Here is a 26264-nt window from a genome sequence, read left to right on the forward strand (position 1 = left end):
GGACTCATTGAGTCCAAACCTGCAAAAAATTGAACACTCCCAATATCTCAATTCCTTCAACTTCCTTACTTTAATTTGCATGCAATACACTTTTATAAGCAACAACCTCAACTCAATAGGTCAATTTCAATATTTACACCAAGTCCTCAAGCACTTACACAAATCCTAGTTTTCAAAGTTTTAAATTTTCACAAACACTAGACGATCAAACACCCAAACATTTCAACTCATCACACATTCTCATGGAACCATTTTTCATCACTTAAAAGCAACAAACTTCAAGTTCCATGGCTACCAAAAATTCAAGAGTTCTTTCCTCAAGATTTTCTTTTTATTTCATGCACATTTTCACTTGATTTAGCATGATATTCATGCTTAAAGAAGAGATTAAAAGTTTAAAGCACTAACCTTTTTGGATGTCTTATAAAACTTCAATTTTCTTATTTCTTTTTGGTATCTATAGCTTCCTTAGATTGTGAGGAGTATGTTTTGTGAAGTAGGCTTTGGGTTTTGGTGTGTGGAAGCTTGGGAAATCAAGCTTGGAAGCTTGACAACAATGGAGGAAATGGGGGAGAGGTGTGCCGGCTCCAAGGGGAAAGAGAGAGAAGAAGTGGAGGTGGAAGATAGAAGTTGGGTGGGAGCTTGTCTTGTAGTGTGTATTTATATTTTTATATGTGTACTTAATTTGTTTTAAATTTTCATAAGCTTTTCTTTTCTTTTCTTTTCTTTTCTTCTTCTTTCTTTTCTAATTCAATTCATAAAGTTTTAATTCATACTAATTATTTTAATTCTCTAAATTTTTAATTTGACATTTAGGTCAAAATTTACCTTTGAGGGTGAAATGACCAAAATGCCCTTAGTAGTGCATATTGGGTTATTTTTATTATTTTTTGTACTAATTTATAAATTTTCTAAATTTTAATTTATTTTTCTCTACATTTTTCTTATATTTTCTTAACATTTATTTCTTCAATTTATGCCTCGTCACTATAGTCTAGGTGTAGTTTCAGACATTTTGACTGTCCGAACAGACATGAATCATCGAAACAGTAAAATGTATGGACTACCTATGGTGAGGGCATTACAGTTTGATGAGGAGCATTAGTTGAATGAGTGTTTTGTATTTTTTTTGTCTTCTTTCACATTTGATTATGATCGCTTATTCAAATTCGGGACTTCACTAGAAATTAACTCTGATACCATTAAACTAAACTATCAATATTTTTCTTTTTTTTTTCTATTTTATTGATAAGTGTCACAACCCAACCTATGGGCCGAATCGGCACTAGGATCTGGGCCAGCCTAAAGCCCCCGAGGCCCGTAGTAAGCCTAACTATTCCTCAATCCAATCCTAAGGCCCATTTGGGCCCAATTTCAAGAATTCAACTGGACAAAGTCCAGCCATAAAATGGATCATTCAACGGGAGTTTTTGACTCACCCGACCTGCAAACACAATATAAAATAAATTGGGGAGCTCATCTCACCCTCCACATGCTCATAATATCAAAAATCCAATGGGAGCTCAGCTCCCTCATCCAATCCAGTCATACATACAGTTAATAATTTTACAAGTCCAACATAACTTTTATAATGCAGGCCCAAAATAAAAATAAATATTTCTAACACATGCGGAGTGTAAAATTTAACTCAATTGAATAAAATAAATTAAATACTATTAATGGACTTGTGAAGAAAAAGAGCAGGTTAGCCACAACAAATAATCCTCCTGTAGCCTGAAAAAATAGAAGAACAGGAGTGAGCGTTCGACTCAGAGAGTAAAATACTAATTTTAATCACAATTTCTATAGCTAACTAAAGCTAATGCATCCTAAGGAATGGAATGCAACAACATCATAAATTTTCATGCAAACCACATCATAGCAATAAAAAGGCAATTTGGAGCACTCACCCACCCAACACTGTACAAACAGTACACATATGGGAGCTGATCCCCTACACAGCTCTCTTCATCCAACCTCTGCTAGCGAGTGTCTCTCAAGCCAGACTTTCACTTAATAAACCCAGTGTGGGGTCCCAGCTAGTGTCTCTCAAGCCGTGTCTACCCGTTCTGTCCATATGCAATACCATACTACACGCATGCCAACGCACGCACACTGCTCCAAATTACCACAAACAATATCCATAGGACTCCATCAATTATGAATGCAATATAAAATGTGTCTAGTATTTAACTACATAGATACATATTTATAAGTGATGCATGGTTATACTTGAACATATAATAATATCGAAATTATAATTAAAATTAATATTTTATTCACAGAATTAACCGAGGTCACTGTGGCGGTTGGGTAGAGGAGAAAGGCTGTCTCAGCTCACCTGATAATTTCATAGCAATTATTTAATATATTGACTCAATACAAGCTTGAAAAAGACCAAAGACACCCTAGGTCGTATTGAAAATTCGGCAGAGTCTCCCCTATACCTAGGATCTATCCAACCTGAAAAAGGGTTCAAATTGCACTTCTATATTCACAAGCTACACATCCACAACTCAATCACATCACATGGCCCCTACTGGGCCCATCTAAACAATCAACAATCACAATGTGAAAAATTACAGTTTAGTCCTTATAATTAACCCCTTTTGCAAAAACTACCCATATGAGCTCTAAAAATTCTAAAACTTTGCCCCGTGGTCCTTAGAAATATTAATAAGCTAATACAAAAAGAATTATAATTTTCTAAGCTGCCACGAATATTTTATAGATTTTTAATCGAATTCAAGCACTAGATAATTAAGAAAAGTAAGGTTTGGGTTTACCTATGCCGATTCTGACCTTGGAGACACGTCCGAGACGTCTGAAAACGATGGGATAGCCTATAACCTCGACCCAATTTAGAGACTTTTTTGGTAGCCTGGCTGTCCGGCCCGAAATTGCAAACCCAAGCAACTATTAAATTTCCTCGAATTGAAGGTATCTACGCGAAGCCCACAACATGAGGGTTAGTATAATTTTTACGGAATTTTCTAAACTCATTTAATGCTCGGAAAAACACTGTGATGTCTAGTGGAACCTACAGAAAAATGATCTCAGAAAAATTTGAAATGGGTATTGCTGCGAAGCTCTCAACGAGTGGAGCACTCCGGTACTCTTGGATTTTTGGTGGGATTTACGGTTTTCGAGAAATCTAGCTTGAAAGTCAAAATGGATTAATACTTCCCGGATAAAAATTGGATAAACTGCTCGATGGATTCTGGTGTTCTTAGTGTCTATGGAAAGCTCTCGAGGTGTAGATGGGTTTTGACACAAAATCCGATCAAATCGGTGGCCGGATCAGCCGAATTTTGGCCGGGAAGGCGAAACTGCGCGCACGCACTGGGTGGGTTTCGTGCGACATTTCCGGCTGCCGGAGGCTTGCCGACAGTAGGGGAGGGATGGGAGAGGTGCGCCGGCGAGATGGGGAGGCTAAGGCAACGGCTAGCCGGCGAGGGCGAAAAGAGGAGAGAGAAAACGAGGAGAGAAGGGGAGAGGTCAGGACACACAGGGGAAGGGGAAGGGAAAAAGGAAAAGGTCGGTCCGACCCGATCCGGTTCGATTAGGCCGGTCCAGTTCAGGAAACAAAATTTTGAATTTTTACTCTGCCCTGTAACAAAAAACGAGATCCAAAAATTCTGAAAAATTTCTAAAAAACTCAAAAAAATTCATAGAGTCCAAATATATTTTTAGTTTTGCCACTTGATCTTTAAATTAATTTTTAAAAATTATCAAAGTTTTATATTTTCGAAAAATCGAACCTGATTTCTAAAATCCAAAAAATTTCACATAATTTTCTAAAATTTAAATAAAATAAAATATAACTAATTACCCATAAAATAATAAATTTAAAAATTAGGGGTGTTACAATAAGTCATTTTTCTTTTTACTTATTATAATGTTTAATTAGTTATATGTTTTAATGGTGTAATTTTGATGGATTAATTTATGTTATTAATAAATTTAAAAAATTGTGTTAAATTGTAAAAATGGCTAAAACTCCGTTTATTTCATGAAAAATAACTTGTATATAGAAAATATTTTTCATGAAAATTATTTCCTAATAAAATATTTTTCATGAAAATATTTCATATGTGATAATATTAAATTAATAGTATGTTTTTATATCATGCATGTATAAATATTTTCATATTTTAATAAGATTGTCAAAGTCCATAAAATGACTTCTTTTTTGGAAAAGAGATAGTTATTTTCCTTAAAAATGATATAATTTTTTATTTGACCAGAAAAATATTTTCCATTGATTCATTTTTTGAGTGCCTCCAAATGCTAAAAAATGCTAAAAATATTTTTTAAAAAAATATTTTTTTCAAAACAATAGAGCCTATATATTTTTTTGGGTACTTGCTAAATTTTAATTTCTTGATATTACATCTAAATTAAAATGAAAAATACTCGAATGATTAGTCTAATTTTTTTTATTTAATTTGGATTTTGAATTCGAAACTATAAAATTTTAGAGAATTATAATATTCATTATTGATTGACATAGCTTTTCATAACCTTTACACAATTGGGATTGCAAAAGGAGCAAGCAAATAAGGATTAAAAAGTGTGGAGGTCCAAAGTAGATTGATTGTGGAAGTGGTTGTGCTATATAGGGCTAGAAGTGGTTGTGTAGACTTCTTGGTTAAAAGGTATTGGGACTTATTCAATTCAAAATTTAATTTTAAACTTATTTAATCATTGTATATGGATTTATTTGATATTTTTTCTTTTTCTTTTAAAAAATATTAATATATTTTTATAAAAAAATATTATTATAAAAAATTAAATAATTTATATAAAAATAAACTTATCAATCATTAAATATTTTTATATATTTTATATACACATCTTAATTAATTTTATACTTAATTTTGTACAGATCTTATGTTAAGTTATGGTAAATTTCATTTTTTAAAAAGATGGTAATCTCTTCTAAATCGTTGGGCAAGGCAAAAGTTATGGGTAAACAATTCTCTCTCCTCAATTCTCTCTCTCTTTTCTTTGTACTGCTTCCCAGCCAACGAAAAAAAGCCCCCATTGCTAACTGCAATTTGATTTGAAAGGGCGAAAGCAACAAAAGAATTTGAAGTGACCCATCTGCACCCATGTAGTGTACTCTCTCTATAAACGCTTAAATATCTGCCTCTTTCTCTCTCTTTCTCTGTCTCTGCTATAGAGGGTGGTCTGCGGTTAGAGGGAGTTGCTGGTGAAGATGCCGAGGCCAGGGCCGAGACCTTATGAGTGCGTGAGGAGAGCTTGGCACAGCGATAGACACCAACCCCTGAGAGGTTCTATCATTCAACAAATTTTCAGGTTCTGGGTCTTGTATATTTTAACTTATTTTCTTGAATCCAGGTCGTATTTTTGTGCATTTTGTGACTGTGCACCATCTGTTCGATTAGGGTCGCTAATGAGAGTCACAGTGCCGCAACTAAAAAGAACAAGGAGTGGCAAGAGAAGCTTCCTCTCGTGGTCTTGAAAGCTGAGGAAATCATGTACTCCAAAGCCAACTCTGAGGTATTTTGGTTTTGCTTAATGATTCTTTGATCTTTATTTATTTATTTATTGTGTATTTTGCTTTATACTCATTTTGCATTGTTTTCATTGCTTAGGCTGAGTACATGAACCTAGAAACATTATGGGATCGTGTGAATGACGCCATTAACACAATTATTCGGAGAGATGAGAGCAGTGAAACCGGAGAGCTTCTGCCTCCTTGTATTGAAGGTACTGATAATTCACTTTCACATTTATTGGATCCAACTCTGTAATTATGCTTATCTTGTTTCTTAATGGCTAAAGGGATCGGAAGGTAATTTATATGTGGTAAATTAAAAATAAAAAATAAAAATTGTAGGTTCAAGCTTAATTTGATTTGCCATTAAAAATAGTTTGAAACAAATGTGCTCAAGGTGTTAAACTATGCGTCTTTTGCCAAAATGTTGTTTAGCTGCCCTCAATCTGGGCTGCATTCCAGTTAGAGCTTCAAGAAGCCAACGGCACAGTAATCCCAGGAGTTACCTCAGCCCAAGAGTGCAAGAACCTGTGTCTGCACCGCTTAGAGTTTTGGAAAAAACAAATGATAAACAATGTCCTCAGTCAGCACCGCTTCAGTCCAGCAATCAGTTGAACTTTGCAAGAGCCACCATGGCTGTAAATTCAACATTTCCAGTTTCAGAAAGTAACCATCATTTGACTGAGGCTAGTAATGTTGCTACTCCTTGCAGTTATCCTCTACTGTATGATAATACTTCTACTGGCTGTAGTCAGTTGATGACGAAGGACACTAACAAGCAACTGAACTTGGGTTCAGTTTATCCTTTGTATTATGGAAATAACTATCAGAGAAAAAAGCCCCATTTGGTTTCCCAAGTCACAGAGAAGAATCCCAACATTATATATGTTGGCAATCGTTTCAGCACATTAGTTGCAGAGTCTGCTGAAATGGGTGTTTTGCAGAACCTTTTCTGTCCTAGTGCTGAAATTGCTGCCAAGAGGATCTCACAAGGAGATTTGGGGATTACTCATGAAAAGTCACCTGGGATGCAATGTGATTTGTCTTTAAGGTTGGGTCTATGTGCTGAACCCTGTATGAGCATGGAAAGTTCGGCTCAAGAGACAGAGGATCTTGTTTCAAACAGTTCTCTAGATAGGGGCAAGCTTAGTGAGTTTTCTCTACAAAAAAACAAAGAGTTGTTTCTTTCTCCTATTACAAATACTAATGATCCTTCTGAGTCCTGTCCAATTAAGTGTTTTTCAGTGGGTGAACGTCAGAATTTGGACACAACTATGAAAAAGCGTAAGGCACCCTTCAATGAGGATGCGGAGGATGGACAATTTTGTTGGCGACCTAAGTTTCCTTCTAACTAGTTCATTGGTCATATAGAAAGGCCAGGTTTGTAGACAATGTTTTTCTGTTGTAGTTTATATGCATCAAAATTCAAGATGCCTTGATTATGCTGGTCAATCCATTTTGCAACCTCTTTTTCGTATATAGTTCTGGTCACAAAGATTTACACGCCAACAGTAGGATTGCAAGTTGGGTTTTAGCAAAAAGGTAAATTGTAAATGGAGTTTCGGTTTGATTCATATGTTAATAGTTGGTGACAGAACATTCAAAATCAAGACATTAGATCACTCTATAACATCCAATCCAACTGAAACTGGACTATTATGAAATCAGTCTCCATTTAATGGTCTCTGCATGAATGGCTTCTCTACTGTGCAGAAATCATGTTAAGTCCAGCCCATAATATGATAATTAAGAAAATGTAAAAGCTCATTGAAGAAGCTTCTTGAAAGCTTAATTGGAATAGTGCCCAAGATACAGAAGGTGCATGAATTTGGCCAAGTTTTAACTGCATTCATGCCTATGTAAGGAGCTTTGAGATCTTGTTTTGGATGGCATCAAGTTTGCGAGGTTGTGACGTGTGTGCCATGGGTGGAGCAAGCTCCTCGCTTGCACGTGAGAGTACTACTACTTAGTAAGGGTAAACACCATTGGTTGTAATTGGGTTGAAGGATTTGGGGATCATGTGAGATTAATTAATGGTGTATTATTTTTCCTTTATTAGTGGATTGTTTCGTAGAGTAAGCAATTTACCGAACCACTTAAACTATGTGTTCCGATTATTTTGTGATTGCGATTATATTTTTCCACAACAAATCACATTCCCCAACTCCTATTTTTGTTAGTTCGGATTTTGACCTCAAATTTACTGCGAGTTAGCTGTAGGTCATTAAACTTAAGCTCTTCAATCTTCACATTGTTCTAGGGGGAAGGATGAGGAGCTCAGTTTATGTCCACTCTCTGTAGGGGTGGTTGAGGCATAATTGCCCAATGTTGCTTTTTGCTTTAGTCACCCCTTTTCTTCTTTGCAATCTTATATTAGCAGGTGCCAGCATGCTAAGGCAATATTCTGTAGGTACATTTGCCCTGCACGACGTGAATAGATTGTTCTGTTCCTTTTCTTTATATCTAGAGGCTTTACTAGGTAGTAGTCTAATTGATGTGGAGACTCGGAGCCAGTTTGTATGTGTTGTGCCCTTCTGTGCACAAAGTGGGGTTCTCAAGGAAACTAAGTGAGAAAATAAGCTTCCTTGAAAAGCTTCGTGTTTTATAACTCAGATTTTGTGCACAGCAGAGCCAAATGGAGCCTTAGGATGTTAATAGGGATATTCTGAAGAGCAATTGGAGTTCAGAAAGTACTTTGTGACAGAGAAAAAACATTGTGAGAATGTGGAAAGGCCTTAAGAATGATTTTCCTGCTGTTTCTTGAGAATTATCCTTGATTGGAAATGGCGCAGGAGGTTGCTGTAGGTAAGATGGCGGTCATCAGGACCCATTCGAATGTTTTCAGTGTAGCATGGCATAGGAGCCTGCAAGTGTGCTTTGCTGTGTGATTAGGTGTTTTAAGTTGCGCTAGCTAATTTGAGAAGCTTTAGGTGTAAGGTTGGTGTAAGCAATAGGATGGGAGGAATAGTTAGGGTTGAAAGGGCAGGCATAATTTCCTTTTGGTTGTTTTCCAAGGTAATGGGAATGTGGGAAGGAAGTAATCTTTCAAATATCATTTAGGGCTTTGGATTTTCCAAAGGCTGTTCAATGCATTTCCTGCTGATGTTGTAAGTGGAAGAGTAACTTTCCTAGTCTGATAGCGTTTATTATTGGTCAGCAACATGCCTAGATGGGAAAGAAGAATAATTATAATTGTCTGGAATGCTCTTTCTTTTTGTTCTCGTTAGTTATTTCTACAGTGTGTGAAGTTCTTAAAGCAAGGATTTAGGTGTCAAACTTCTTGAACTGCTTCCTTTCTTGGGGCGGATAAAAGGAGGCTGTCTTTTCTAGTGGTAGCCAGAGTTTACAATATTGTGTTGTCATTATTAGTACCTCGTTGTTTGTCTTGTAAGGTTCTCACCATGTAGAAGAATGTAACTTGCCCAACAAGAGCCTAGACCTAATGAAGAAAGTCAAGCTTTCTTCGTCATAGATATCCTATAAAACGTTCTCCCTTTTTTTTTTTAAATTAATTAGACTTTAATTGGTGTTTGAAATTGTAACTTTACAGTCTTGAAGACAATTCTAATACTATTGAACATCACCATGACCTCCTAAACTTTAAAATAGCACGTTGGTGCTCCTGTTATGTAATGATATTCTTGGTTTCTTTTTCACAGTTTCCTTCATCTCTTGTTTTGGTGCTCTTATGTGAAATTTGTTGGTAGCCCTTTTATTTCTTCTGATATCTATGTATACGCCTTCTTGCTCTAATTTCACGTAGCAAGCTGTCACTGTGGGAATGGGGGTGACAATGCTAGAGATGCACAATGTACTAAAATTTTGGGGTTTGGATTGGAAAAAAAAATGCCATCCAAGAAAATATACCATAGCATAGCATTCTGTATACCCCTAAATTGCAAATTTGCATTACTAGAAGTTAAATGTAATTATGCTATTCAAAAAACAAAGAGTTTTTCAATTTATTAAGTGCACGCATTACTAGTGTATGGGCATCTCAAATTTATGTAGATTGTACCTTTTTTTTTTTTGAAGATATATTTGGCTTCATACTCAAACTCAATATCTTATAGTTTTGGAGACGATTCATATGTTACTGAACTAAAACTCATGATGTTTAGGATGTTGAATTTTAATTGCATTGATGATATATTTTTGGACCTTTCTTTAAAAGGGTGAACAATTTTGAATGGACCCATTTGAATTGAAGCATATCAATTAACAACTCCCCCGCCTCTAAAACACAAAAATAAATGGGAGCCACACTTTATCCTTTCCTTTCACCTTTTCTCCCACACTTTCTTATTCTTGCCTTGTCAAAGCAGCACGGACAAAACTTTATCAAGATCCAGTTTACAGAAGCATTCAAGACATAGATATACGACTCTAATTTATTTTATATATATTGTGTTTTAAATCCATAATGTACTGCACTGTTAGTTCTTTAACTCTTTTGCCCAAATTCTAACTCTGTTAGTTGATTTATGTTAATCCTAATCTCTAGGAAATTGACAATGATTGCATATTATTTTTAGCCAATTTGATGATATCTAGTTAATTTTATATTTTAGATCAGTTCATACTTAATGAAATTAAGTCTACTCCATGAGGGAACTTAATCACACACATCCCCATATCATTTTAGTACATTCAAGATTTTTAAATTAAATAATCTTTGAATACTTTTTATTTGTAGGATATATATAAATTATAAATTTTAATCATTAAATTTTACTCCAATTCTAATGAGATTTATAATTTTTTATTCCTAAGTGGCAATTTAATTAGAATTTCAATCCTACATCTAAGATTAGTTCAAATTAATAAAGATTGTCAATTGGGTTGATATTTCGCCCATGTGATGATGTTTGAGAAGCTCATTTTCCAAATACAATTTATGATTAGTCACTGAAGGTTTCTCTATATTAATTTAATGCCCTTGCTACGTTGGTAAACTTCATCCTAACTAAGCTCATGAGGAAAAATCTTAAAATAAATTAAATTGGTTTCATTTCAGGGCTTAAACACTACAACATATATTAAAATTAACAGTAAAAATTTAATAATAATATTAATTTTTTAACCTATAAAATTAACATATAACGATAATATGAATAATTATTAATAATGATACATTAAAAAAATATATCAATGATTATTGTTATCATTAAAAATTTTTATTTTTTTTTACAGTAATTATAATTTTTTTATTTATATATTATTATAATAAATTTATAACAATAAATTTTATATATTTGATAGTAAAAATCAATACAATTCTTGTAATTAAAAAAAAATTCACGAAACATTAACTATCATTTAAAAAAACATCACAATACAATTTATAAGAAAGACCATGACAGTAACAGATAGTACAAAAACACTAAAGACAACAAGAAATTGTACACACAATCCTAATTCATTAGACAATGTGAGCAGTCAAGAAATACATGATAGTGGCAGAGAGAAGTTGAGAAAAGACATTGATGGTGAGAGGTAGAGGTGCAGAGTTTGATGGTGAACTTCCATTGCCAACTTTGATGGTCACCTTCTGACCTAAATCGCAGTGAGTGCCGATGGTGCAGATGTAGTAGAAGGTTCCATTTTTGGTCAATCGAAAAGTTGCAGGGCTGGTTTGCTGGAGAACACCACTTGTTTTAGTGCAATTATCATATTCAGCCTTTGATGTCACTTCCAACACAGTGTGAATGGATGTCCAATTGAATTCTGATGTCATCAATTTAAAAATAAAACAAAAATAAGTGGTAAGATAAAGCTACTTAATTACTCAAGCTGCAAGGGATCCATTATTATAAATTTAAACTATTTTCTAAAAAAAAAATTCATAAATTTTAATTGAATGGTAGTTTTTAAAGTAGAATCACATCCTGATATTATTACTTGAATTTTTTTTTTCTTGAGTTAGAAATATTAAAAGAAAGAGGATCTTAAGTGAGATTGTTTAAAGCTTTAATTGAAAGAGTTCATCACCGCTTCTCACTGATTTTAGAAAATTTTTCAAGCTTGCAAAATTTTGGAGTGTTATAGAAACTCCATCACCGCCATTCTAGATGTTTCAAGGGCCTTTAACATTACGGGCTTTACTTGTGGCCAATTTTACTTTGGTTGCTGAACTTAGTGTGCCTATAAATAAGTGTTTGTGTGTGCTGTTTTGATTTGTGAGTGAATGAGATGTTCAAGTGAGAGTGTACTAGAGTCCAAGAGTGTTAATCGTGAGTGTGCACGTGAAGAGAGAGAGAGAGAGAGAGAGAGTGTGTGTGTCTTGAGAGTGAAACTCTTGTATGTGTGAGAGTATTAGTGTGAGTGAGAGAAATACTAAAGTGTTAAGGTGTGAGCTTGAGTTGTAAATTCTCTTTAGTCCATTATAATAAAACTTTATTTTCACTCTAGTCTATTTTAAGCTTTTTGGAGTTTCTATTTCTTTATGCTCCTAATGTTTCAACAATTTAGTATCAGAGCCTAATGGTCCGAACCACTGGTCAGAGTATTGCTTGAAGTGCAACTCAAAGTTCTGCTTGTGTACACTCTGGGATTAAGAAGTTTGTTAGTCTAGGACCACGCTTACTTGGTATTATAAATGAGATTATACTAAGTCACGATGGCAAATTCAACTAGTGTTGTGGGGAGCATTAAGAAGTTGAATGGTGCCAATTATAAGTATTGGCGCACGTGCGTGCAATTCTATTTACAAGGCCATAATTTGTTAGGCCTTAACGATGGAGTAGAGACAACACTTCCCACTGAAGACAAAAAGACAGAAGCATGGATGACCAAAGCAAGGAAGGCCATGTTTGCACTCAAGACCTCTATGAAAGATGACTTGCTAAAGCACAATGAAGATGCAAAGTCGCCCAAGGAGATATGGGATGCCATGCCACTTTACTCATTAGGAGAAATGATGACCGTCTATAGCTGTTGGAGAATGAGTTCTTGTCTACCTTGCAAAAGGAGATGTTGGTAAATGAGTATTTTACAAAAATTCAGTATTTTTGCCATGAAATTTCTAAATTAGATTCTGAGTTTAAAATTAGTGAAGGAAGAATGAAGAGAATTATTATTCATGGCTTGAGATGAGAGTTCAATCCTATCATCATCGTGATATGTGATTAGGCAACTCAATCATCATTATTAGAATTGGAGAATCTATTAGCCGCATAGGAAGTTGGACAACAAAAATGTAGGGACTTCTTTAAAAAAGGAAGAAGAAGCCTTGTTCAGCCAAAAATGTAAAGGTAGACAAGGGTGTTGTGTTAGTGTATGGTCGAAGAAAAATCAAGAACAATCAAGGATCAACAACAAAGGAGCTTTCAATAAGGGGGAGCTCAACAAAGTCTTGGAAGATGAGGTAAACATCGAAGAAACTATAGACAACGTGCTTCATATGCGGTAAACCTAGTCACATTGCTCGAGATTGTAGATTGAAGAAACAATTTGTTGAATGGAATTTAGCAACATTGCAAAAGAAAATGATGAGGAATGAGTGCACAAGAAAACGATGAGGAATGAGATTTTCTTTCATCCTTTACAATTCAACATTCGATGACACAACTAAGAAAAGGGAAAAGGTGTCACTCATTGCTTGTAACGATAAGGTAGTTGACTATGACAAAGATTGGATTGTAGACTCTGGATGCTCCAATCACATGATGGGATAGAAACTCAGTAACATATTCGAATATAAAGGAGGACAGGCAGTTGTAGCTGCCAATATTTTGAAAATATTGGTAGCATTATGATTGTGCCACGCTTCAGTCCTAATCAAGTGTAGTTGGAGAAAGTCCTTCATGTTCCAAGTATGAAGAAGAATTTATTAGGAGAAAGTCCTCCATGTCCCTAGTATGAAGAAGAATTTAGTATCAATTTTGCAATTGACATCTTCTAGAAATTACATGGTGTTCGGATCGGATAATGTCAAGGTACTCAGAAGCTTGTCACTCCGTGGCAAGCCTATTATGGAAGGACAAAGATTAAAATCTATCTACGTAATGTCTATTGAGTCAACATACGTAAATAAGACAAGGAAGAATGAAACAACTGACTTGTGGCACACACGACTCGGACATGTCAGCCACTAAAAGTTAAAGATTATGATGGTGAAGTCCATATATGCGTAAAGGCTTTCCTCAATTGGAGATCCACAATGATGTTGTTTGAGCTGGATGTCAGTAGGCTACAGCTCATCAGTTAACATGTACGAAATCAAGGTACAAGGCAAAAAATCCCTTGAAGCTCATCCACTCAAACGTGTTCGGCCAAGTCAAAGATCCTTCCATTGGTGGTATGCGATATATGGTAACTTTCATTGATTATTATTTGAGGTACGTTTGGGATTCTTTATGAAAGAAAAGTTTGAAACTTTGATCAAATTTAAGGAATTTAAGCAAAAGGTTGAAAATGAAGTAGAAAGAAGATTTGATGCCTTTTGTACAGATAATAGTGGAGAGTACATATCAGATGAGTTCACGAATTATTTAAAGGAAAAAAATATATGACGTCAATTGACTTGTTTAGGGATCCTACAGCAAAATGGAGTAGCAGAAACAAAGAATCGACATCTTACAGAGTTTTTTCGAAGCATGCTACATGCTAAGAATGTGCCTAGCTATTTCTAGGCAGAATATATGAAGAAAGTGGTGTATATCACCAATTGATTGCCACAACCAAAGCTAGGCCTTATCTCCTGGTCGAGAAGTTATGGAATTAGAAGCCCATAGTAAGTTATTTGAAGGTTTTCGGTTGTGTTTGCTATGTGTTCATGTTTGATCACTTACATAGCAAGTTTGATAAAAAGGCATCACAATATATCTTCATGGGCTACAATAGTGTGAGAAAAGGTCAAAGATGTTGTGATCCCACTACTGACCGATGCTAGGTTTCAAGGAATATTATCTTTGATAAAATGTCATCATGGTGGTCTTTAGAAGAAGTTGTGCTAGCTAATTCTAACGAGCTAAAAGACAAGCTACATGAAAAGTTGGATGAGAAAGAACAAGATAAGGAAGACAATATTTAAAAGGCAACTAACGAAAGGCCAACTGTCGATGGGGCATAGTCTAATCCACAAAACCAAGAACGATCTAGAAGCCCATGACAAACAAGTGTACATTATGAAATACCTGAAGATATTCGATCAAGCCAACATGAGTAAATTGAACAAGCAGAATCTTAACTTCAAAGATCTACCAGAGTAAAGCGTCCAAATCCAAAGGTACGTCAAGTAAGTAACCTACTATCTTCAAAGAAGCATATAACAACTTGGCATGAAAAAAGGGGGCTTTTGACCAAAAAGGTGTAATCGAAAACAAAAAAATATCAAAAACATGTGAGTTTGAAAATAATTACCAAAAATGGGTGAGTTACGCTGAAGTGGATGAGGTGAGTGCGGGAAACTAATTATATTAGCGTTTTTAAGATTCGGACGCTATTTATAATAGCGTCCGCATCAAAAATTTTAAAGGAAACTGGACGCTATTTAAAATAGCGTCCAGCTTTCCTTTAAATAATAAAAAATTAATTAAAAAAGAATTTAAAGGTTGGACGCTACTTATAGTAGCTTTCAACCTTTTTTTTTGAATTTTTAATTATTTTATTTTATATTTAAATTTTTTCTTAAACCTTTTTAATTATTTATTTTTTTAATTTTAATTTTTTATTTTATTAAATTTTAATTTAATTTTAAATTAAAAAATAATATTTATAATAAAAATATTATAATATATAATATTATATATTATAATTTTATTTATTAAAATAATATTTATATTTTATTTAAAATATAAAATAAAATAATTAAAAATTAAAAAAAGGTTGGACGCTACTAAGTAGCGTCCAACCTTTACATTTTTTTTAATTAATTTTTTATTATTTAAAGAAAAGTTGGACGTTATTTTGAATAATGTCCGACTTTCCTTTGAAAATTTTGATGCGGACGCTGTTATAAATAGTGTCCAAACCTTACAAAGACTAATAATTAGTGTCTCGTACTCACCTCAGCGTAACTCACCCTTTTTTTATAATTATTTTCAAACTCACCTGTTTTTGGTATTTTTTTTATTTTCCATTACACCTTTTTTATCAAAAGCCGGAAAAAAGGAGAGTCAATCCTGAGGGGAAGCATTGAAATAGTTCATCACCGCCTCTCACTGATTCTAAAAACTTCTTCAAGCTTGCAAAAGTCTAGCATGTTAGAGAAACTTCATCACTACCATTCTAGATGTTTTAAGGGTCTTCAACACCAATTTTACTTTGGTTGCTGACTTAACGTACCTATAAAGAAGTGTTTGTATGTGCAGTTGTGATGTGCGAGTGAATGAGTGCAAACAAGTGTGAGTGTACTAGAGTCTAAGAGTGTGAATTGTGAGTGTGCACGTGAAGAGAGTGAGCGTCTTAAGAGTGAAACTCTTGTTCGTGTGTGACTACTAGTGTGAGTGAAAGAAATACTAAAGCGTGATGCTGAAGTGTGAGCTTGAATTGTAAATTCTCTTTAATCACTCCTAATAAAACTTTATTTTCACTCAAGTCCATTTTGAGTTTTGAGCTTTCTATTTCTTCCCGCTCCCAATTTTTCAACATTAATTTGACAAAGAAGACTACTTTTTTATCATTTAGATAAGAAACTAATATATTTAGATACTTAAAAATATGTGAATTTGGAAGGAAATGATAGATGTTGAGTGCAATAATAGAAGAATAATTATAGTTAAATTAAAATCAAAACCCTAGAGGAAATTTCAAAGCCTCAAAAGCCAAGAAAGGAAAAAAGAAACTAAGAATAGTCATTAATTCAACTAATGATTAGGATAGATTCAGTTACCTAGAGAGTCTCCTGCCTCAAACAACTTATTTGCAACCCAAGTATCGTAAAAAGAAGTATTAGGAGGAACTCTCCAACCCGTAGTGTCTCCAACTGTATATGTGGTTGCTGCAGCTGCTGCACCCACCATAGATGCCACTAGAATTATCAAGTCCAACCGGAATGCCATTTTCTGTGTCCTACAGGTCGACCCTGGACTTTGGATATGGCTATGGAGATGAGGAAGAGTGATCAGAACAAAGAAAAATAGTAGAGAAGAGGATACAGACCAGTGAAGCCTATCTACTCTATATTTTATACCAATATTATTGTCCTTGCTTTTTCGAGCTACCACGTGTTACACAAAGACATATGATTTAACACACTATCGAAAGCCAGGCCTTCCACATATACTTTATCTCATCTAATGCTATTTCTTAGGGGCTGTTTTGCTTCCACGTATACTTTATCTCATCTAATGCTATTTCTTAGATCTCTAATAAACCTAACAGACTTTGAAGGTTGTGAAATTTTTTTTTTTTAGGACTCAGGCTTTATTTATTTTATGAAAAATAATTTATATATATAATTTATTTTTTATAAAAAAAATATTTTACTTAAAAATATTTTTTGTTGTTTAGTTGTAATGTTAAATTATATATATATATATATTTTTTTTAATTAAATTATTAAAATTTAAAAAATAGAAAATGATTTTTTAAAAAAAAAATAAAATTATTTTTTTTTAAAATTACTTAGTTTTTCTTTTAGTTAGAAAAATATTTTTTGTTGACTAAATTTCTTAAGTGCCCCAAAAATTAAAAAATATAAAAAATATTTTTCAAGAAAATATTTTTTGGAAAATAAATGGAGTTCATTTTTTTTTATGAAAAATAATTTGTATATGAAAAATTCTTTTCATAAAAAATATTTTTATTTTCCATAAAATATTTTTAAAATATTTTAATAAGATTATTAAAGTTTAAAAAATAGAAAATGTTGACTTCGTCTTTTGAAAAGATCACGAAATCATTTTTGTTAAAATTGACTTAGTCTTATTTTTTTGAGTATCCCAAATAATAAAAAATACAAAAATAATTTTTTGAAACAAATGAAACCTTAATAATATTTTAAAATCTCTAAATATCATATTGAAATTTCAAAATTAGGGTTAATTTTGTAATTGAAGAACTCGTTGGAAAGCATTCCACAAATCTAATCTACTCTAAACATTAATTTTTAGTCTAAATTAGAATTTAGTCCTTAAATTTTGACAAAATTAATATATTAATTTTAGTATTTTTAAAACTCACATATTTAATCCTTGAAATTTCAATAAACTTCAAGATTAATCTATACGATTAGAATCATATTAAATTACTGTCACGACCCAACCTATGGGCCGGACCGGCACTAGGACCTGGGCCAGCCTAAAGCCCCCGAGGCCCGTAGTAAGCCTAACTATTCATTAACTCAATTCTAAGGCCCATTTGGGCCCAATTTCAAGAAACCAACCGGACAGAGTCCGGCCATAAAGTGGACCTTTTAACGGGGAGTTTTTGACTCACTCGACCTGTAAACACAATATACAATCCATTAGGGAGCTCAGCTCACCCTCCACATACTCATATCATCATAAAGATAAATGGGAGCTCAGCTCCCTCATCCAGTCCATCAAACATGCATATAATAATTTTACAGGTCCACAATAAGAACTTATATTACAAGCCCAATTTAAATGAAGGTTTCTAACACATGCGGAAATTCTAGAAATTCATAGAATTACACAAATATTGATAAACGACCTGCAAGGGAGAAAAGCAAGTTAACCTCAAAAATATCCTCCTGTGGCCTGAAAAATATTGAACAGGAGTGAGCGTTCGACTCAGAGAGTAAAATATCAATTTTAACCATAATCTCTATAACTATCTAAAACTAGTGCACCTTGTAGAGTGAAATGCAACATCAATAACATTTTCACACACTTCTATATTTATAATCCATATATCCACAGCTCAATCATATCACACAGCCCCTCCTGGGCCCATCAAATCAATCATCCATCACAATATGTAAAATTTCAATTTAGTCCTTATAATTGACCATTTTTGCAAAAACTGCCCAAATAAGCTCTAAAAATTCTAAAACTTTGCCCCGCGGTCCTTAGCAATATTACTAAGCTATTGCAAAAAGAATCATAATTTTCTAAGCTACCACGAATATTTTATGAATTTTTAATCCTATTTAAGCACTAGAAAATTACGAAAAAGCAAGGTTCGGGTTTACCTTTGCCGATTCCGACTTCGGGGACACGCTCGGGACATCTGACAATGGGGGGATAGCCAAAACCTCGATCCAATTCGGAGACTTTTCCGTGCAGTGCATGCGTAGGAAATTCACAGACCCGGACAACTGTCGAATTTCCCCGAATTGAGATACCTACACGAAGCCCATAACACGGGGGTTAGCACATAAATTTTTCAGAATTTTCTGAGCTCATTTAATGCTCGGAAAAACACTGCGAAGTTTCGTGGGACCCACCAAATAACGGTGTCAAAAAAATTCGAAATTTATGTCGCCGCGAAGCTCTCGACGAGTGGAGCGCTCGGGTACTCTCGGTTTTCTCGTGGGGTTTACTGTTTGTGAGAAATCTAGCCCAAAAGTCAAAATGGGCTAAAACTTCCCGGGCAAAAATTGGACAAACCGCTCGATGGATCTCGGCGTTCTTGGTGTCTATGGAAAGCTCTCGACGAGTAGATGAATTTAGACACAAGACCCGGTCCGATTGGTGGCCGGGAAGTCCAGGCGTCGCGCGCGCACTGCGCGTCCTTTCTGAGGCCGTTTTCCGGCGTTCCAGGCGGCGGCCGGTCGTGGGGGAGGGCCGAGGTGGGGCGCCGGCGAGGTGGGTAGGCAGGGGAGGTGGCGGCGCGGCAAGGGGAGGAGGGAGGAGGGAGAAAAGAGAGAGAGAAGGGGAGGAGATCGACGCGCGCGGGAGGAAGAAGGAAGAAAAAGAAAAGGCCAGTCCGATTCGACTGGTCTGATCCGGTCGGGTTTGATTCGGACGGTCCGATTCAGGAAACAAAATTTTTGAATTTTTACTTTGTCTCGGGACCGAAAACGAGGTCCAAAAATTCCAAAAAAAATTCAGAAAACTCAGAAAAATTCGTAGACTCCAAATATATTTTTAGTTTTGCCACGTGGTCTTTAAATTAATTTTTTAAAAATCATCAAAGTTTATATTTTCGGAAAATCGAACTCGATTTTTAAAATCTGAAAAATCTCAAATAATTTCTTAAAATTTAATTAAAATTAAAATATCAATAATACTCATAAAATAATAAAATTTAAAATTTTGGAGTGTTATAATTACTGTTAGTTTCAATAAAAATAACTAAAATACAGGAACTAATTTAAAAGTTTTATCAAATTTTAAAGATTAAATTACAATTTTTCCTATTTTTTATGGCTTAAAAAAATATAAAGATTCTGATAATTTCTAAATCATTTTTAATTGTCATCGGAATTAGTTCGATTAAGGTATAAAGAAGGATAATAGCGTGTGGTATATGTTTTTAAAATTAAAAAGGAAAATAGAAGTCCCATCTTATGCATGAAAAACAAAAAAAGAACATAAATTATTTAGCTCATAATATGTGATTAATGAATATATAAAATTTTATGCGTGTAGATGATGTCAATTTCACATCATTCAAAAAGACCCAATAAATTATTAATGAATTTTAATTAATTATAAATTTTAGCTTACTGTAACGCATACGAGGGTTTTTGCCATGTCACTATGCGTGTATTCATACATTTTATATTTATTATTAAAATTATTATTGAAAAAATTACTTTTTTTTATATATGAGTTAGAAAATATTAAAAAAAATTTAAAATTAAATTTGAGAAGTTTTAATTATAAAAATATTAAAATAATAAAATAATTTTATAAATTATTTTTTTTAATAACATTTAAAATGATACTTTTATTCAGAAAAATAATTTTAGATCTCTAATTATAATATTAAATAAATATTTTTTTTATATACATATTAAAATATTTAAAAATTAAAAATTTAAACAATCAATCAGTTTATTTTTCAAATTGAGAAAGTGTCTTGATTTGATCGTAAATTAATGAGATAAATTGACCCTTAAATGAAAATTCAAAGCAGAATATATTTTTAGCTAAATTTTATGCGTATGAATATTGTCAATTTCACATCATTCAAAAGACCCAACAAAATTTTAATTAATTGTGAATTTTAGCTTAATAATATTAAATATCTCTAAAATTTTGAAGTTATGAATATTTTTAAAATTATAAATTTAAAAATCATATCCAATAATAATAAAAAGATTCAACAAATTTACACACAATTGAATGGTGATGGTGATGCCGTCGGAAAAAAAAAATGTATGAACCTCACTACGCAAAGCCAATTAATTAAGTGCGCGCAAGACACGACACTGGAAATTATTATTATAATATAAAATTAAGTGTTCATTTCTCTTTTTTTTTTTTTTAATTTTTTAGAAAGGAGAGTATATATTTCCAAATATACAAGTTTTAATATATTATTCATAATAGGATTAAAAAAACATGAAAAAGAAAAATATCAAAACTTTTTGCTATTTTACCTTAGGTTTAAAATTATTTTTTTAATAAAATTATGAATTTAAATGTTTTTAAAAAAATAATTTTATTATTTTAATTTTTTTAATTAAAATTTATTAAATTTAATTTTAAATTAATTTTTAATACACTATAATTAATATATTTAAAAAATTAATTTTTTTTAATAATAATTTCAATAATAATATTAAAAAAATAAATAAATAATCAGATTAGATAAGATGTCTTTTCATTGTTTATAAATGTTTTTAATGGGTTTATAGCCCCTTTTTCTTTGTGAACATTCGCAGAAGTTGCAGACCCAGGTCAAAGTTTCTCAGCCCAACCCTACGCATACTTGTCAACCTTTCATCTGAGCTCCATTTCTCTCCACAAAGTATGTGTATATATATATATATATATATATATATATATATATATATATATATATATATAATTAATTATATCTTCTGAAAATTTTTAATGTAAGGTTGCTTGCTCTGTACGTAAATTACACCAACCGTGTTCTAATTTATAAATTATTTTATTGTGATTTTAAACTTTAATTTATTATGATAAAATATTTAATTTTAATTTTATTTAAAAAAAATTCATCTAACTATAGCAGATTTTTAAATTTAAAAAAAAAATAAAGTCTATCTCAAAAATAAAATTACATTTTATTCTTTTTTATTATTTTTTCTCATTTTTATAATTAAATTATTAATAATTATTTATTAATAAAATTATTTAATTTTATTTATTAATATAATTATTAATTATATATATAATGTATTAATTAATTCTTATTATGTTTTGTACTGAGCTGACAATGTCAACTCGCTGAAAAATGTGGAAATGATGAGAAGAGGCCTTGAAAGAGGAGCAAGAATGGAGAACAAGTTTTGTTCAAGAAAATTTGTTACCTGAAATATCTCAGCTACCCACAATCAAAAAAAATAATTTGAATAATAATAATAATAAATACTTAATAATTGTAAAATAAAATAAAATAAATAATTTTATTAATAAATAATCATTAATTAATTTAATTATAAAAATGAGAGAGAAAAAGTGAATGAAAAAAAAAAATAAAATGATAAGTTTATTTTTGAGATAGAGATGAAAGAATAATTTTATCTTTTTTAACTCAGAACTTACCATTATAATATAAAAAGACTTTTTTTAAAACAAACCTGTAATTTTATTATAATAAATTAAAATTAAAAGAGAAAAATAAGCAATCTTCTATATTTAGAGATTGTTGATATAATTTACTTTTTCTTTTTTTACCTGCAAGTTTCTTGATTATTATTATTATTATTATTATTATTAGTTAAACCATAACGCCAAAATTGAAAAATTTTTCAAATGGGATGGAAGAAATTATTGGGATATTATTATTATTATTATTATTATTATTATTATTATTATTATTATTAATGAAAATTCAATCTTCAATAGATGAATAAAAGAAATTAAAAAAAAATCCCCAATACAGAGAGAGAGAGATATTATGGTTGTGCAGTTGAACCACAAAACTTTATTGTTATTATAAAGAAATTCAAGTCACTATCATGCACCTAATAAGCATACTCAAATAATCTTATCTACGTAATAATAAAAATATATAATTCAACAATTTAATAAAAATAATAATTAAATTTTTTTATATTTTTAATTTAAAATAAAAATATGGCTGAAACAGTGTGAAGGTGAGAGGTGAGAAAATGAGAGGATGAAATGTTGAGAGGGAAAGTACGATGGTCGTTCAAGTGAAGCTACGATCTAAAGAGTAGCGTATTATTTGGAAATTATTAGTTTTAAAAAAATAGAGAGAAATTTCACCACGCATTTTAGGTCAATAAAATTTACTTTTTTTTTTTTAAATAATTTTTGTGTTGGGTTATGATTGAGGCAATTTTATTATTTAAAATTAAAAGGTTTATCTATAAATGAGAATTCATGTAAATATTTAAATATTAAATGTTTTTAATTTAATTGGTATTTATATAAGTATGACTTATTATATTTATGTAATCTTAATCTTCGAATTTAGAATAAATAATTAATATTTTATTATAAATTAAATTTTAATTTTCAAAAATTAACAATTATTTATGAAAAAAAATCTCATTCACTTATTTTAAATTTTAGTTTTTTTTTATAAAAATAAGAAAATATTTCATTATATAGAAATTGATTACAAATCAAAAGTATAAATCCAACATATTATATTTTTATACAAATAAAATCAACCAATCATATAAAAAGTGTAAAAAGTTTAAAAAATTTGACAACATTAACAAAGCATGTAAATCGACCGATAAGCAAACTGCGCACTTTACTCATTTTTTTACAAGTTTCACCAAATAACCTCCTATTTATATCTCTTACAGAAGAAAAATTTATACTTTATTGAGTGTTTTTCTTAAAAAAATATAAAATATCTCAATAAAAAGAAAAAATTAATAAAAAAAAAAAAATTAATAAAAAGAAAGAGATTGCCACCCATAAAAATACACACCAGTAGTCACTTAAAAGAAAAATTAAAGAGAAAAAAATTTAAAGGAAAGGCAGAGCTTTCATTTAAATTTAAGTTGAGATAACATATAAACACGAAATCATCACATCATCTTTACAGCATAAATATTGTTTGACTTAATCAACGGTGGTATTGTGTCCATAGATTTGATCTTTTGACTAAAAGATTAAGTTACCAATTGAAAAGCCTAATAAAAAGAGAACCAACTTAATTTTTCAATGAAGATGTTGGAAAGTTGAGGTCTCATTTTTCCATCCTGTGGTGTTAATTTGTCCATGTAACAATATTTTGATGCTAAAGTAATCACTAATCCTTCTCCTTCTCACTAATTTTTGAATTCTGATTTCTCTTTATTTAATTTAAAATATAAATTTTTAATTAAAATTTTCACTCAAAATTTTATAATTTTAGAGACGATTTTATTATAAAATTAATTAATTAAGATAAGATTTTATTTATAATTTTTTTTATTTCATTAAAATTATTAGCTACTCTTCATTGATGATACAATAAATAAATGAAATTAGTGCAATGAATTAATAGATGCATGCATTAGACTTTCTATCACCAATGACAAAATGAAAAATGAAAAATGAAAAATTCTTGGTGGATGACCTAATTATGCCTTAATAGGTGTCCACATTAGACTTTCCTTTCCCTTTGCAAGGAAAAAATCTAGAACACGTGTCAACCATGAGTGCATGTTCTAACCAATTAATTATGGACCCCAAGAAATTAAAGAAAGATTCCAACTAAGTAAAATATTGCTATAATTTCCATCAAAGTTTAGACAAAAAGTTGATAGCGAAATAGGGTAATTTAATTAAAAATTGTAAATTTTTTATTAATTATGAAATGTATTTTTTTATAATAAAACTTTTTATCCAAATTATAATAAAACTTTAAAAAATAAAAAAAAATTCTTAAATTTTATTCACTATAATTTAAGGAATAAATATGTGCATGTATTTAATAGACAATAGTGAATGTGAAAAAAAAAAATTTATATGCTGAAAAGTGGACAACAGCTTTATTGTATGGTCAAACTATAAGAACATCGGTGTAACAATGGAATTACATAAAAATGAATCACACTCACGACTAATTAATTAATGTAATTTTTTCATCACAATCTAATGCAAGAAAGCTACAACGATCGACAAGAAGGTGGCGGAGAGACCCGCGACGCTCAGGGACCTAGCAGAGCTGTCTGGTGGAGGAGGGGCGGTAGTTGGAGATGGGGAAGATGGAGTTGTGGAGGATGGTGGTGTGGTGGTGCCGCTGCCGGTGACATTGATGGCTAGCTTTTGGCCAGCAGAGCAGTGACCGGAGATGGTACAAATGTAGAAATGCTCACCGGCAGTGAGAGTGATTCTTGTTGGTGCGGTGGTATTGAGAGAGATTGGGTTATTGGTATTGCATGAGTCATAATTTTCCTTTGTCACCTCAGCCACATCATGTGCTCCACTGTTATAGTTGAAAACTGCAAAAACAATGAACAAGGAAAAAAATTAGAAAAATAAAAGATCTAACTTGTTTTGGTTGTTTAACTTTTTTAAACAAAAATATTGAGCTCTTTATCGTTCCGATTCGTAATAAAATACAAGTTTATAAAAGTATAAGTCTGCATTCTTACCAAGAATGTCATTAACAGAAAAGTCTTGGTTTGAAGCCCAATTGGTATACAATGCAGCATCCCCAGTCGGAATAGTCCAGCCTGTGTTATCACCAACGGTATGTTGTGTCTGAGCCACAGAGCTCTGAATCAAAGCAGCGATAACAACTGCTGCGAGAAATGCCATGCTTGATTTTCTTGCCATTGGGATGAGTTCTGAAGGTCAGGTCGCCCCCTGTAATATGGTTTTACTCTGTTTCTGTCCTGTTAAGGGAGACTCTGTTTTCCCTGAGTGTGTAAGCAAATGCTTGTGGCCTTTCCAATTTATAGAAAGTGTGTTGAGGCCTCAGGACATTGCCGGCAACAAGTGAATAATTATGGGCCGTTGGATGGAGGACAGGTGTATGATTTTAAGGAATATGATGAAGCTTGAGTTGAGCTAATTCCTGAAGGTTGCGCGGCCGAGATATGGGACTTCCAGAAATCGTTGAGGACATTGCCGCGTAAGAACTCGCCAAATCTTACGACTTTGTGCGTTTACTAGTCAACAATATTGTTTTTAATGTGAATTAGAGTAAACCCACCAATTAAATAATGTTAAGCTTTCCTAATCTTGGGCCACAATCTTCAAAGAACTGGGGCAATGAAAGTTTCATGGCTCTGAATGTAGTCGAGAGACTACGAGATGTGAAGCGTGATATTGTATTTTCAAAAATGAAGACTTTGTTAATGATCGCAACTTTGAGTTTGGAAGCCTAAACCAAACTAATTCTAAGCTACTTTTGTATAGGTTTAGTATGAAAATTCATGATTTATAATTATATATGAAATCTAATTTTTTTTTTCTCATTAATATATATATATTAGAAAAATAAGGACACAAATAAGATAATCATACATTTACCAGAAAATATTACGTATTTCACACTCACATATATTTAAAAGTATTTTTATAATATTTATGTCATGATTAAAGTTTAAGATATTTTTATGAATGGGTTAATTGTATTATATATGCCACTGTATCAAGGAATCTTTATCTAGTGCAACCATTATATATATAATTGCTTAATTATAATTATTGATTATGATGAAACTCACCACAATCAATGGTTATCATGAAATTATTATATGTATATCAATTTCATT

The 26264-nt window shown here is 31.9% G+C and overlaps 3 protein-coding genes across 6 annotated transcripts; 1 reads left to right on the forward strand and 2 right to left on the reverse strand.

The window, feature by feature from the left end:
- The first annotated feature begins 4940 nt into the window (after window positions 1-4940).
- On the forward strand, window positions 4941-7625 carry LOC110661239 (uncharacterized). Of its 4 annotated transcripts, none has more exons than XM_058132147.1 (5): window positions 4941-5322; window positions 5412-5526; window positions 5622-5736; window positions 5960-6673; window positions 6770-7001. In XM_058132147.1, the coding sequence occupies exons 1-5, from the start codon at window positions 5222-5224 to the stop codon at window positions 6877-6879; spliced, it is 1155 nt and encodes a 384-aa protein (XP_057988130.1). In that variant the 5' UTR covers window positions 4941-5221; the 3' UTR covers window positions 6880-7001. The 4 variants fall into 4 exon arrangements, with proteins under 4 accessions (XP_057988130.1, XP_021675512.2, XP_021675510.2 ...); XM_021819820.2 differs by adding an exon at window positions 7389-7625 and having other exon boundaries at window positions 4942-5322; window positions 5960-6904; XM_021819818.2 differs by having other exon boundaries at window positions 4942-5322; window positions 5960-7001.
- Window positions 7626-10821: 3196 nt separating this feature from the next.
- LOC110661241 (cucumber peeling cupredoxin) lies at window positions 10822-16700 on the reverse strand. The gene is made up of 2 exons (XM_021819822.2): window positions 16359-16700; window positions 10822-11251 (listed from the first exon to the last, which is right to left on the reverse strand). The coding sequence occupies exons 1-2, from the start codon at window positions 16525-16527 to the stop codon at window positions 10947-10949; spliced, it is 474 nt and encodes a 157-aa protein (XP_021675514.2). The 5' UTR covers window positions 16528-16700; the 3' UTR covers window positions 10822-10946.
- A 7802-nt stretch (window positions 16701-24502) lies between these two features.
- On the reverse strand, window positions 24503-25422 carry LOC110661242 (stellacyanin). Its single transcript, XM_021819823.2, has 2 exons — window positions 25137-25422; window positions 24503-24983 (listed from the first exon to the last, which is right to left on the reverse strand). Exons 1-2 carry the CDS (start codon window positions 25318-25320, stop codon window positions 24634-24636), a joined length of 534 nt encoding a protein of 177 aa, XP_021675515.2. The 5' UTR covers window positions 25321-25422; the 3' UTR covers window positions 24503-24633.
- Between the last annotated feature and the right edge of the window lie 842 nt (window positions 25423-26264).

Source organism: Hevea brasiliensis, chromosome 13, assembly GCF_030052815.1.
Source record: "Hevea brasiliensis isolate MT/VB/25A 57/8 chromosome 13, ASM3005281v1, whole genome shotgun sequence".
NCBI classification, from domain to species: Eukaryota; Viridiplantae; Streptophyta; class Magnoliopsida; order Malpighiales; family Euphorbiaceae; genus Hevea; species Hevea brasiliensis.

Coding starts and splice junctions, on each gene's coding strand:
- LOC110661239 (XM_021819820.2), top strand. CDS start 5,222: ATGCCGAGGCCAGGGCCGAGACCTTATGAGTGCGTGAGGAGAGCTTGG. Junction 5,323..5,411: donor ATCATTCAACAAATTTTCAG/GTTCTGGGTCTT, acceptor CTGTTCGATTAG/GGTCGCTAATGAGAGTCACA. Junction 5,737..5,959: donor TCTGCCTCCTTGTATTGAAG/GTACTGATAATT, acceptor AATGTTGTTTAG/CTGCCCTCAATCTGGGCTGC.
- LOC110661241 (XM_021819822.2), bottom strand. CDS start 16,527: ATGGCATTCCGGTTGGACTTGATAATTCTAGTGGCATCTATGGTGGGT. Junction 11,252..16,358: donor TGAGGCAGGAGACTCTCTAG/GTAACTGAATCT, acceptor TGATGACATCAG/AATTCAATTGGACATCCATT.
- LOC110661242 (XM_021819823.2), bottom strand. CDS start 25,320: ATGGCAAGAAAATCAAGCATGGCATTTCTCGCAGCAGTTGTTATCGCT. Junction 24,984..25,136: donor TTCTGTTAATGACATTCTTG/GTAAGAATGCAG, acceptor TTGTTTTTGCAG/TTTTCAACTATAACAGTGGA.